Below are 13395 nucleotides of genomic sequence, written 5' to 3'. Positions count from 1 at the left end.
TTTCATATACCTACCAGTAAATATTTAGAACATTGTAAAAAATTCTAGCTTTTGAAATCTTATTAAGTTCAGGGGTAAATGACAGGGACAGTTTTATTCCATTTTAGGATTAAACAGAGTTGAAGAATGTCGAAAATGTTAATGAAAACAGTAAAACGCTTTGTTTGAGTCTTACCTTAAAAACGCTTACGATATGGCATAGGGAACTGTGGTTACTGCCTTATTTAGTCGATGCATGAAAATTCTTACAAGTTCTTTAGAATCTGAGTAGTGTTAAAGGGGTGCAAAATCAAAGGATTAATTTTCAGCTTACTTCCTTTTACGTTTATATATTGCCTTAGCCATGATATATATATATATATATATATATATATATATATATATATATATATATATATATATATGTACGAATTATGTAATCTGACTTTTGTTTGTTCATTTCAGGTTAGAAGTGCAAAAATGACAGTCAAGCCTTCAGAAAGTAAGTTATTTGAAACGTTTCAAAAACATTGTTACTTATTCATATTATTTATTTAATCTAATTTATTCGCAGTAAAATACAGGGTCCATTATGAAAGTAATGAGCATTTACTGGCAAAATATATTTATTGATCGTAATTTGTACAAATGTTCAATATTCTTCAAAATACATTCCTCCTGCATCAATACACTTGCGGAGACATGTTTGCTACGCCTGAAAGGCACACTGAAACTATTCCAAGGGAATGCCTCTCAGGAACGTTGTAACATGGTGTTGGATGTTTCCCAAGATTTCCCAATGTTTTCCTTTCTTCTCTCTCTCTCTCTTGAGTCGCGGAAACAAAAAGAAGTCACATGAAGCTAAGTAGGGACTGTAAGGTGGTGAGGGATTACGGGGGGGGGGACATCTATAACGGGGTTCGTCGGCGACCTCCTCCTGGCTCTCTTTGAATGCCTTGTGCCACTTCCCAGACTGTGATCTTGAAATGCAATCGTCCTTGAAGGCTTCTTGCAGCACCTGGAATGTTTCGGTTGCATTTTTTCCAAACCTCACGCAAAACTTTATGGCGTATCATTGTTCAAGCGAACGCTCCATTGCGTTATGTTACAAAAGTTGAAAACATACTTCAAGCGGAGGCACTTATCTCCGCTCACACTGCTCGAAAGCAACTGACGAATGGGTGCATTGAAAGGGCATATCCCGCTCCACATTTCCCAGCCGGTTTTACCGTGCTGCCATCTATCGTCGCGTCACAATAACATTATGCTCATTACTTTCATAATGAACCCTGTACATTTGAAACTTCACTGTTTACTTTTGGGCAACATTCAGGGATTTCAATGTATTGTACCGGTTTCATGTGGAAAAAAAATATTTCTTTCAAAAAATTTTCCTAAATCGCAGCAAGTTCTATGGATGTTGATTTCAAACTGAAATGGTGAAAAACATTTTTATCAAACAGTGTGAAAATATATTAGATTTCTTTCTTGGGTGTTTCTCCTTAAGCTTAGTTTCGTTCCTTCCAGACCGACATGAGCCCCATTCAAGGGCGAAATGCAGTCTTCGGATATTAGCTTAGAGAAGGTAATTGCTTACAATTCCGTGTTAGCTTGTATAGTATTTTATTTGCATTAGGAACTTTCTCGGTAAGTCAGGAAAGTGCCAAGCAATTACTAAAAACGTATAACAATTTTCACGGAGGTGACATAAGTCAATTTAAAAACTTTTTTGTCTTTGAATGAAATGTTTCTGAATTTTTTAGAACGATTCCAGGTTAATATGAGGAAAATAACTAACCTTTCGCTTTAAATTTCCCTGGCTTTTACCAGACACGTTATTGGCGGGAATTAAGTCAATTAGCAGCTCATTATTTTCTAGGAACGCTTAGAATTTTTTTACCGTTAGTCCGTTTTCGATACGTCTAGTTTAGTCGTTATTTGTTTTATATTCTTATTTGTTTTTTCATATGTTTATTTGTTTCATAGTTCGTCATTGGTTAAACACCATAAACGATACAATTATACTCACGGAATACTCAATATAAATAGCTACGTCTGAATGCGTATTTTCCATTGTTTAGAAATTCGGGTCAAAGACATCGAAAATACTGAAAAATAGGAATTGAAAAATAAATCTTTTGCTGAAATAATTGCATTAATCTTTCAAAAAGCCTTTATAAAATATTATATCATACATTTCATTGATGTTACACTGTAATTTAAACATGATTTTAAAAGCTTAACTTCTACAGTCTTTCTTCCTTTTTTATTTTTAAACACATCAAATAAGACCCGAGTGCCTTACTATTTGAGCTTGTTTAACGAACAATAGTTCTTGCATATTCTGTGTAATATAACTTTAGTTAATTTAATTTAAAATTGCATTTGCTCTTGAGCACACATCTGAAATACACGTCCAAGCACACAATAGGTATATAGCACAAGATCGATATAAATGTAACAAGGAGTGCAGAATGGGTGTTTGTTTAAATCAGAGGTAGTTTAATTTTTGAAACATGAAAAATACTTACAAAAAATAAAATGAGCTTTTAAAGGTTTGATGACGCATTTACATATTTACAAAACTTCTTAATGGAAAAAATTGATAAACTTTCTCCCAGTGAATTTAGTTTTACTGTTACTTCTCCTCCTTAGACGGCAGCCTAGGTCCGCCTTTTAACAATACAAGCAAAAGTCTGAAATCCAATCAAATGAATTAATTGAAAATCCGATTTACTGAATGACAACTTGAAAAAAAAAAAAAAAAAAAAAAAAAAAAACAGAAATGTGAGCTGTTTCTTTATCCATCGCCAATAGGGGTAAAAAAAAAAAAACCTTAAAAGTGATGTCTTAATAATGAAGTTTGATGAAGGATTAAAGAAGGTTTGGCCAACTCACAAATAAACAACCTTGAGAAATACTATAGACAATTCTTTGGAACAATTTAACTGTAAAAAGAATGTCTTGAGAATCCAATTCTCCACTGCAAAAAATCCTAAACTTTAATGATTATTTCCATGGAACGTTTCGATGTTTAACAGTCTTTTATTATCTTCCAAAAAAATCAAGTATTTTTGTCGGAAAATTTCCTGGACTGCTGCAAGCTGATCTAATGCGGATTTCTCACCGTTGTGAAAACTATTTTTAGCTACCAGTATAAAAATAATTGAGCGTATTTAGTAGGTGTGTCGGCTTCAGCTCGATTACAGTCCGTCTAGATTGATTAAACTGCCTATGAGAGCATGTATGTCGCTGTAATTCACAGCTGAGAATGAATTTTGGGCGAGTTAGATTTGTGGTAATTTCTTGTAGTTCTGTTTCAGCTTTGACAGTTATTGCGTTAGTGCTTTTGAAACTTTCTTGGCAATATATGACTTAAAGTATTTGAACACTTTCAAAAACTCACGTTTTTACGGATTTCTCGAGATATAAGAGACCAGCTGCTCTAGCAATACTTTCCCGTTACCGTGCAGAGTGATTCTTAAAAAAAAAACGGATTACTTTTGAACGATCCCTCACGATTCGTTGCTATCCAAGAATTATTAAATTTCGGCTGATTAGATCGCTGATAATCTTTGAATGTTTAAAGATAACCAGCTAAAATTTTACTATGAGTTGCATTATCTATCTGGGCTTTGAATTATGAATGTTATAAATTGCTATCTTTCGCACATGTGCAGTGAAAAATTAATTACTTCGAACGTTCATATATTATTAAATTTTCAATATTATAATTTCAAATTTTATTATTATGTTTCTCTGGTATGCTGTCAAATATTGTGAAAGTTTTTTGTAACGTTTGACGGAAAACTCTGTGTGTCATGAGCAGAAAACCTTCAAATAAAACTTGTATTTTTGGAAGAAATGCTTATATCTCCGTGCGTACGGCTTATACGGTGATATAATGCTTATATCACTTCACGAAAATAAAAAAAAATAAATTTTACAAAGATCCAAAACTTCTTAAGGCTTTCACTACCGGCGTCAAAATAAAGAGATAACATTTCCGGACTTATTCGCCCTGGTCTAAAGGAAAAAGAAAATCCAGACGTTTCGTCAAGCTTTGCGGCTGACATCATCAGTGAATGAGTTCGATGTGACTGATACTAATGGGCTGCGCTAGAGTCGCTCTGGTGTTTAAGTAAACCGCTGGCAGGTGCCGGTTCCTTATTGGATGGCGTTCCCAAGCTGCTGGCGGATGCCGTTCCTGATTAGATAGCGCTCTTCTCTTGGATGGCGGTCTCCTCTGACCTCTCCTCTTTACATAGTTCGTTAACTTATTTCCGAAATTTATAGCTTATTCCCTGCTATTTGCAATGAAGAATGATCAAAAGCTTTTTTTTTTTTTGTTTTCTCAATTTGTTGCCGGTCCCCTAAATGAATAGTAGATTCAGTTTTCTTCGGAAAATGACAGCTGGAGAAAATTTTTTATGTGAAAAAAAATTACAGAGCAATTGGCCTCTTATTTCTCGGGAAATCCGGAAAAACTGTTGCCTCACGGCAACAGTAATAAGATGTCTTACTGTTGCTCGGAGGCGCAGGCGACGATATCCGAAAAAAAAAAGAGTCTTTACTCCTTAGAGATTGCAAGCACCTGTTCCCAGCCCTAAAAGTGGTTTTCGTGAGAGGAGTTTAAATCACTACGAACTATGCTAACCAGGGAATCACATGGATAGTGTGACAATGAAAAAAATTAAATAAGTAACAAATGGACTCATAAATCATTTACCCCTTCGTTTCTCAATTATCGACATATCAGGTCTTAAACTCGGGCAGCATTTTATAAAGAGAAGCTAAGTTTAGCGAGCAATGGAAGGATGTCGACATCTTTTCGTGTTGACAAAGCTACAGCGGCTGTTTAGCTGAATTGTGAGACTTTTTTTTAATATTGCTAAACTTTAAAACGTCATATTTTGATAACATAGGGATGAGGGCAAATGATTTATGCGTACAAAAACATTGTTTGCTATGCTCTCTCAATTGTAACTTGGTTTTTCATTTTTACACAAACGTGTGGTTTCCTGACTAAAAAAAGATTGAAACGTTCTTGAAAATAATGGGCCGCGAATGCGCCTAATTTCTGCCAGAAACATCTGGGAAGACACAAGAAAGTGCTCATCTATAAGTTAGTAACCTTCATAAACGTAACCTAACATTTTAAGAGTTCAGAATCCTTTCCAATAAAAGCTAGTCATGCTCCTGGAATAAATCAGTAACCTTCATTAGAGACTTCGATTAGACAATAGCCTAACACCATCCGCATTTACCAGGGAAGCTCCTGAAATAAATATATCCTGAAGCTAAGGCAGAATTGAAAGCAGATAGCGGACAGCTTATTTGATTGGTTGACTGGAACAACTTTGGTTGTGATTTTTTTTTTTTTGGTTAAATGAAGTAGCTGGTTCGTTAAAATTTGAGCTTATCTCTATCGTTCGGAGGAAAACGTTTATTAAAGTGTAGAAACGCTGGATGTCATACTTTCCTATCTGCTTTACGAACTTAATTCTGCTCTCTGAAAAAAAAAACATACGCCTGTAAATTTGTCGTTTTAACATTTATTTCTCAGAATCTCTTGCAAAACGACATTCTATCACATACGATACTTTGCCCATGCTCATGGCATAGCCAGTCTGAGATGGTCTCCATTAGGATTAACGGGAGAAACTCCTGATAAGAAAGCTGAATATATTTTTACACTGGTAGCTAAAAAGTATTTTCACAACAGTGGGAAATGTGCATTTCTGAAACTTGTAGAGATTCAGGAAAAAAATTTGAAAATCACTTGTTTTACACTAGAAACTATAGGAAATTCGTAAATTCCCGAAACGTGGCCCAGAAATATGCTGTTAAGTTTCAGAATTTTCTTACTGTGCTGGTAAACAAAACTTTAATGATCTTATTCTTAAATTGAGAGCATTTAAAAGTTTGGTAGGTATACCACTCAATCAGGGACTTGAACCCTTGATCAATAGTATGAAATCCTTACATCCTACCGATTGAGCTTTACGGATTGAGTTCCTGCAGCTTCGATTCAAATTATAAATCACCCAATAATTGCAGTATAATTACCTGTGAGTTAATTATATCTAGAACTGTAGACTGCATCATAGAATTTTGTTGATTATCCGTACTGATGTTTTCATAATTTTAAAAATAAATGTTCTTGTTTGTGCTGGATAAAAAGCAAAATGTCTATGTGAAATAGTCAATTTTTATTAATACTAAATTGTATGTACATTTATAAAGAAGGTCTACAGGTCAATATACAAAGAAGAGTTTCCCCAATGCAAAGAGGATTATCTTTTTTAAATTTGAAAAAAAAAAGAGCTTTATGAGTATTCTAAGGTAAATTTTACTACAAAATGGAGTGTTTGCAGCACAGAGAACATTTTACAGTAAAATATGCCAAATAAAGTACACGATTGCAGCGCCAATTGATATACCACGTGATTTACGGTGTGGAATATTTATTTCATTTCCCCCAACTCCAAAAAAAAAAAAAAAAAATCATTCCCTTATAGAAAAAGTCTTCTCTTTATGTCTGAAATTTAAAAATTATATTTATTTTTATGAGATACAGTCATAGAAAAAAAAAAAAGAAACACTTTTAATTATTCAGCCATTATACATGCTAGAAAGAAAAGAAGGTGTCACCCAACTTGTTTTGAAGTCTTCTTCAAAACTACGTAGGTTAAATTTTGATAAGGGACCATTTACAAAGCAAAATGAACACCAACTCTTGATTTTCAAATAGGAACCTCCATTTTTTGCTACACAATTATGTTTAGACAGCAAAATTCAGCCAGGGTACAAAATTTCACTGCATTCCGTGCAGTAGAACTGGAGTTATTAACAAAAAACGTTTTAGGGACTGTCACCACATTGAAAACGCTTCTTTCAAGGTCACGGCTTATCAAGTAACGGAATGTAAACAAAAAAAAAAAAAAAAAAGAATGCTTTCATTTAATTTAAGTTTCGACATCTTGAATTCAAATTATGTTTTTCGCAATCACGAGTGTGTGTATGTTTGCGTGTGTGTTTGTGTGTGGGGGTACGTGTGTTTGTGTGTAAGAGGTATGTGTATGTGTGTGTAGGCATATGTGTGTGTGTCTGTGTGCAGGCATGAATGTGTGGGTAGTTGTGTGTATGTGAGTGTGTATGTGTAGGTGCCTGTATGTGTGTGTGTGTGTAGTTGTGTATGTATGCGCGTGTGTGGTGTGCAACCTGGAGACGGCTTTCGCTATAGGAACAGCATCGTGAGGAGTCGGTCGACGGTGATAGTACGGAGGGTGGCGGTTGGAAAATAAAATGATAGGACGCCAAAAACAGTCAAATGAAAGCAATAAGCAATCGTGATTGCTCAAAAAAAAAAAAAAAAAAAAAGATCGAGATTATCCAGCTCAATTCATGATTTTTTTAAGTTCTCTTTTTTCCGTAATTTGATACTTTTTGGCCGATAATGTTGCGCCACAAAGCGATTTACGGTCGCAAACTTTTTTTTTTTGAAAAAAGGTTAAAATATTTACTGATTTTTGTCTATCTGGATTAACCTAAGAAAGACGGATAGGGTTTGGCTGGTCCATCGTATATATCGTTGCTTAATAAATAGAGTAATGACAAATTGAAAGCAATGGAACTTTTTGCTTTTTCTTACATGAACCTATTGGATTGCTTATATAATCATTCAGCAAATTAGCCTCATAGAAATGAAAATATCCAACTTATACCTAGAATCATGATGTGAATATGTTTAATAAATGTATTGCACCTATGTTACAGGATTACTTTCGAATGAATAGAAAGTCTTTGATGTAAAATGGAATTGCGCGTTTTTAATTTCGCAAAACATTGAAAGAAGTTTGAGTCATCGCATACAAAAATATAAAAAATATACCGCACAACGTGGGAAGACGCAGCATTAAATGATTGGAGACTCGAGCGAAGCAAGGTTCATTTATTCCGTGAAAATTTGCTCTAAATACATAAAATGAACCGAAGTAATAATCCAAAAAATAAAACAGAAACAGGAGAATATAAATACCCGGTTAGTGAGCAAACCGTTCATACTCGAACTTAATTTGGGAAAAATATGGTTATTTGAATTTACACAGTGGACAAACACAGTCATTGTTCTAGCGGCTTTTTTGTAATCAAAAAACGAGAATTTGTTTCCAATCCAAATTTGATGCGGAAGATCATAATGCGTGGTATTATTAAAAAAACATAACACAATTGGCGATTTTAGTTAAGCATGTAAGGGCTCTTAAAAGCAATTTAGGAAAAGAATTTCCCAATGCTGTTTCTAGCAACGAGATTCGAGATGGTTCAACCCGTAATTTAAAGAGACCAAGTTATTTTAGGTGAACTTAAATCAGACGTCTTGTCATTTCTCTGATTTTGTTACTTTGCACTAGCAAACAAAGCTTAGCATTAATTAATTTTGCATTGCGAACCACATACTTGCGAACGAACATTTCCTATAGTATAGCATACCCGTCAAGCGATTTTATCGAGCCTTAGGCTACAGTTCCGACCTTGCTGTGGATTTGCCAGACTGGAATCGGCACCAACTCGTGCTGGATGCAGAAGTCAGGTCATTGAAGCTGAGAGCGCGAACAAACTGGTAGGTAAAGTAAATTTATCTGCTGTATATTTACGGCGTCTTACTAGTGAGAAAAATTTTCTTCATCCACCAATTTGTAGGCACTCTCAGCTTCAATGACATGACATCTGCTTCATTGCTCTGTTAAACCTAGTTCAGGGCTGTTATGCTCATTATTAGGACTAAAGAACCGCCTTCGCATGGGATAACCAAACCGCAATATTATCGCAGTGAAGACGCGGGACACATTCGAAGCTGCTCTAATTGGCACGTTGCTTGCTTGACGTGTAAGATCAGAAAGCAGAATTAGAATTCCAGTGTCATAAAGTTGGAGCAAATATTCAGATATTGGATTCTGAAAAACATGCATTTCATAAGATAGGCATTCAGTAGTTGATAACAATAATTTATTGTAACTCTCTTTTTCGATATTTTTCCATGTTATTCGAAAAAGAAGAAGATAATTTGAAATTTTATCTTTGTCTTGAGAGATTGATTTTAATGTCAAATCACGGACAATGACACACAAAGTAAGTAGAAAAATAGTATTTAAATTATAATTAAGAATAGACAAAAACTCAACTTAATCTAACACCCAAATTAATGTTTTCTTAAATCTTTAACAAAGTCAAAAAAAAAAAAAAAAAAAAAGTTCACAATTATCCACAACTATTACTTTTGTGCAGAATACGGGCTCAAAGCACGCGGCGCACTACTGCGACTGACATTTCCTCTCCTAGATCTTAACACATTGAAAATTAATTCACACTTTACAAAAAATAATAATAATAATAATAATAATAATACATCCTAAAAACCAGCAAACTTATCTCAGAACAATTATTACCTATAGACCCATCTGGATACTGTTAAAGAGGAAATTTCACGCTGTTAGCTATTTTTCGAGTGCTTTTTCCCGATTTGGACTAGGCAATAGTTTTTCCTTTTAGCAAATTATCACCGGGACGAGTCATTAATTCTACACTGCCTGCTGCAACATGACTAGCAAGACAATGAGGTTCTATTGTATGTTTCTATGAAAAAGTTGTGCATGTTAATTTTATTTTCTGAGTTATTGTTTTACAAAAGGCAATGGCTAAACGCAAAAAAAAAAAAAAAAAAAAAAAAAAAAAAAAAAGTATTTTTAGTGTAGATTTTAATTTTAAAAGTTCTATAAAATATTCTTCGATTAGACAATTAAATAGTGTTTCGCATTGTCTACACATTGACGTTTGAACGATATCCACAAAAAACTGACAGTCGCAATATTGTGTTGTTCTTCTGCAGAGACAGCGAATACATTTATGCATTTAAAAATTCATAGACGTAGCTCTAATATAAAAAAACCACGTTATAATTGGTTTGCTTATTTTGTTGAATATTTATTTTTCTTTTTTTACGACGAAACTAACTTTCATAATTTCTGTTTTAAAAAAGTATACGGTCCCCTAAAAAGGGAAAAAATGAATTTTTTAAGCATAGCGCAAAAACTACTGAATATTTTTAGCTCAAATTTTGGATTCCCACATAAGAGCTCTTCTAGATTGTTTCTCTGTTAAAATTTAATATGGTTTCAGATCATATTTTTTTCAAAAAATATTACAATAATTCATAAAAAAATTAAATTTACATTTTTGGTGTTGTAAATGATGTTTTTATAATTGGGTCGATTCAAATTTTGAAATAAAAAAGCAATCTTTGCTGTGCCTAATCTAAATTTTTTGTTATGAGCAAAAATATCAAAATACGTTTTAACATTACGAGAGGAATTTTTCAAAACTCGATTCTGAAGTAACTGCTGGATCAAATTCAACAAAATTTTGTATACAAAGTTAAAAAAGTATGCTGATCACAAATATGTGATAGAAAAGGGGGGTTCTCATTGAAAAATTTGTAGTTGATGCTCGTTTTAATATGAAGACGACCCCTTAACAACAATTTTTTAACATAATTATGTAGAAATTTTTATTCCTGAAACAATAACACCTTACACGTGTCTCTAGTGTCAATAGTTTTTGAATACGATCGAGTGTTTCGTTTTTTTTTCCTATGACTGTACACAACACTTTGTTTTCACGAGTGACGAGTATTCAGGTTGCGGGAAATTGCCGATCTGCCATCGCGGCGTTGCGCCTTGCTCCGGACATGCGCTCGCGAGCTTTTTGTTCAGAGCTTTAACCCTTAACTAGTCGACCCGTGCGGAACTCCGCACTGTTCTTCGAATCGTTTCATAAGGTATTTCGCTCTTTAAATATTTCGCAGAAAGAATATTATGAAGAAAAACCGAAAAAAGTAAACGGAAAAAAGTAAGCGCACAAGAGAAGGCATGTAATTTGAAGACACCAGTAACAAAACCTCGCTAAATACAACGTTGTGATAATTTGATCATCGCTCCCCTTTTGGTTGTACGTATTTTCAACTCAAATATAAATATCATTAAAAGTGTGGCTGAGTGACAAGTGAAAAATCAGTAATTTTGCATGTGAAAAAACAGGTTGTGGCAAATACAGTCCTGCCCATGTGAGCATCTGACGGAAATAAAAAAGAAACATTAAAGAGATATTTAGTAGCACGGGTTCGAACTGGCGCCATTCTAATTAACAGTACGACGTTCCAACAAACCTAGCAACTGTGCCTTCCTTTTCGAATGCTATTCATTGAAGAAATGCGTAATAAAACACAGTAAAAATGTTTTCGCCGAAAAAAACATAAACAGATCATGTGTCTATGTTTTGTCATTAGGCAGCATGATACGATTAAAAATTATTCGTAAAACATGAAATTTGATTAAAGAATGAGGAAGATCTCACGTAGCGATTGAAACAAACATTCTAGAGAAGTAAAAAATTCGGTAGAAAAAATAAGTTTTTTTATTTTTGAATATTCAACAATTTCCTATAGCAGGTTTCTTTAACCTGTACGGCTTAAAAGCCCGCACTTGTTTTTCTTTTAATCGGACACTTAAAGTTCAAAACCAAAACCAGTTGAACTGAGTCCGTTTTTTAAGTGTAATTTTTCGAACGTAGACAAAATGTTTCTTTTTTTTTTTCCAGCCGAAAGCAGAGGAGTAGAAAATGATTTCTTACTAATGAAGTTGATAATAATTTTAATGTTTTATATCGTATTCGAATAAATATTTAAAGATTTACTTGTTGGGACTCGTAGTTTTAATTTGGCGTAGTATTTTTTCATTTGTACAAAAGTTCGAACACTGCTATTAGAAAAATCTACATTTCAGCACACAATGAAAATGTTTTTCTGCACAAAAAGGATTCCCTTGAGGTATATCTAATACTTTTTTTTTTTGCTTACATTATGCTCAGTGGTCTGGACGGAGTCAAAGCTTAAAAAACAGGGAAGAACACCCTTCGATTAGCAGTCAACTTATCTAAATGATAATTGTAGCCTGCATAAAGGAGTCGAAACACCAAATAGCATTCCCACTGCATTTATTTTATTACGTGTGTTATCTGTTGTATGCAATGAGTACATGTAATGCGTAATATTACTGTAAATTTGCTATTATGTCGGACAGCCCGAACTGGCCCGAAGTTCAGACAGTTTATAGCCGAGCGCTCTACCGAAAAAAAAACCCACAGGTAATTTTAAATTTTTTTTCTTGCCGAGAAGTGTTTTTATTTTAAAAATTTTTACAATTTGTTATCGCAGGCTGTTTGAACCATTATGACTTAGATGGCAGCACATGTTCATCATTTAACAGCACGGTTAAAATACAAAATAACTAGTCGACCCGTGCGGAACTCCGCACTGTACTTCGAATCGTTTCATAGGGCATTTAGCTCTTTAAAAATTTCAAAGAAAGAATATTATGAAGAAAAACCGAAAAAAGTAAACGGAAAAAAGTAAGCGCACAAGAGAAGGCATGTAATTTGAAGACATCAGTAACAAAACCTCGTTAAATACAACGTTGTGATAATTTGATCATCGCTCCCCTTTTGGTAGTACGTATTTTCAATGCAAATATAAATATCATTAAAAGTGTGGCTGAGTGACACGTGAAAAATCAGTAATTTTGCATGTGAAAACACAGGTTGTGGCAAATACAGTCCTGCCCATGTCAGCATCTGACGGGAAAAAAAGAAACATTAAAGAGATATTTATTGGCACGGATTCGAATTGGCGCCATTCTGATTAACAGCACGACACTCCAACAAACCTAATAACTGTGCCTTCCTTTTCGAATGCTATTCATTGAAGGAATGCGTTATAAAACACGGTAAAAAAAATTTTGCCGAAAAAAATATAATAAGATCATGCGTCTATGTTTTGTCATTAGCCAGCATGATACGATTTAAAATTATTCGTATAACATGGGATTTGATTAAAGAATGACGAATATCTCACGTAGCAATTGAAACAAAAATTCTAGAGAAGTAATAAATTAGATTGAAAATAAGTGTTTTTATTTTTGAATATTGAACTATTTCCCATAGCAGGCTGCTTTAACCGTTACGGCTTAAATTCCCGCACATGTTTCTCTTTTAATCGAACACTTAAAATTCAAAACCAAAACCAGTTAACCTGAATCCGTTTTTTAAGTGTAATTTTTCGAACGTAGACAAAATGTATTTTTTGTTCAGCAGAAAGCAGAGGAGTAGAAAATGATTTCTTTCGAATGACGTTGATAATAATTTTAATGTTTTATATCGCATTCGCGCGAATAAAAAATTAAAGGTTTACTGGGTGAAACTCGTAGTTTCAATTTGGCGTAGTATTTTTTTCATTTGTACAAAAGGTTGAACACTTCTATTAGAAAAATCTACATTTCAGCATACAATGAAAATGTTTTTCTG

The 13395-nt window shown here is 33.8% G+C and overlaps 1 protein-coding gene across 1 annotated transcript in view; it reads left to right on the top strand.

Annotated features, from left to right (window-relative positions):
* Nucleotides 1-13395, top strand: part of LOC129231538 (zwei Ig domain protein zig-2-like) — a 69793-nt gene that overhangs the window by 27559 nt on the left and 28839 nt on the right. Inside the window, exon 3 of the mRNA XM_054865879.1 lies at nt 445-481. Within this exon, the coding sequence (XP_054721854.1) occupies nt 445-481 (37 nt within the window). The remainder of the gene's footprint in view (nt 1-444; nt 482-13395) is intronic.

The sequence above is a fragment of the Uloborus diversus genome, chromosome 10 (genome assembly GCF_026930045.1).
Source record: "Uloborus diversus isolate 005 chromosome 10, Udiv.v.3.1, whole genome shotgun sequence".
Taxonomy (NCBI): Eukaryota; Metazoa; Arthropoda; class Arachnida; order Araneae; family Uloboridae; genus Uloborus; species Uloborus diversus.
This window is presented reverse-complemented; position numbering and strand designations above follow the sequence as displayed.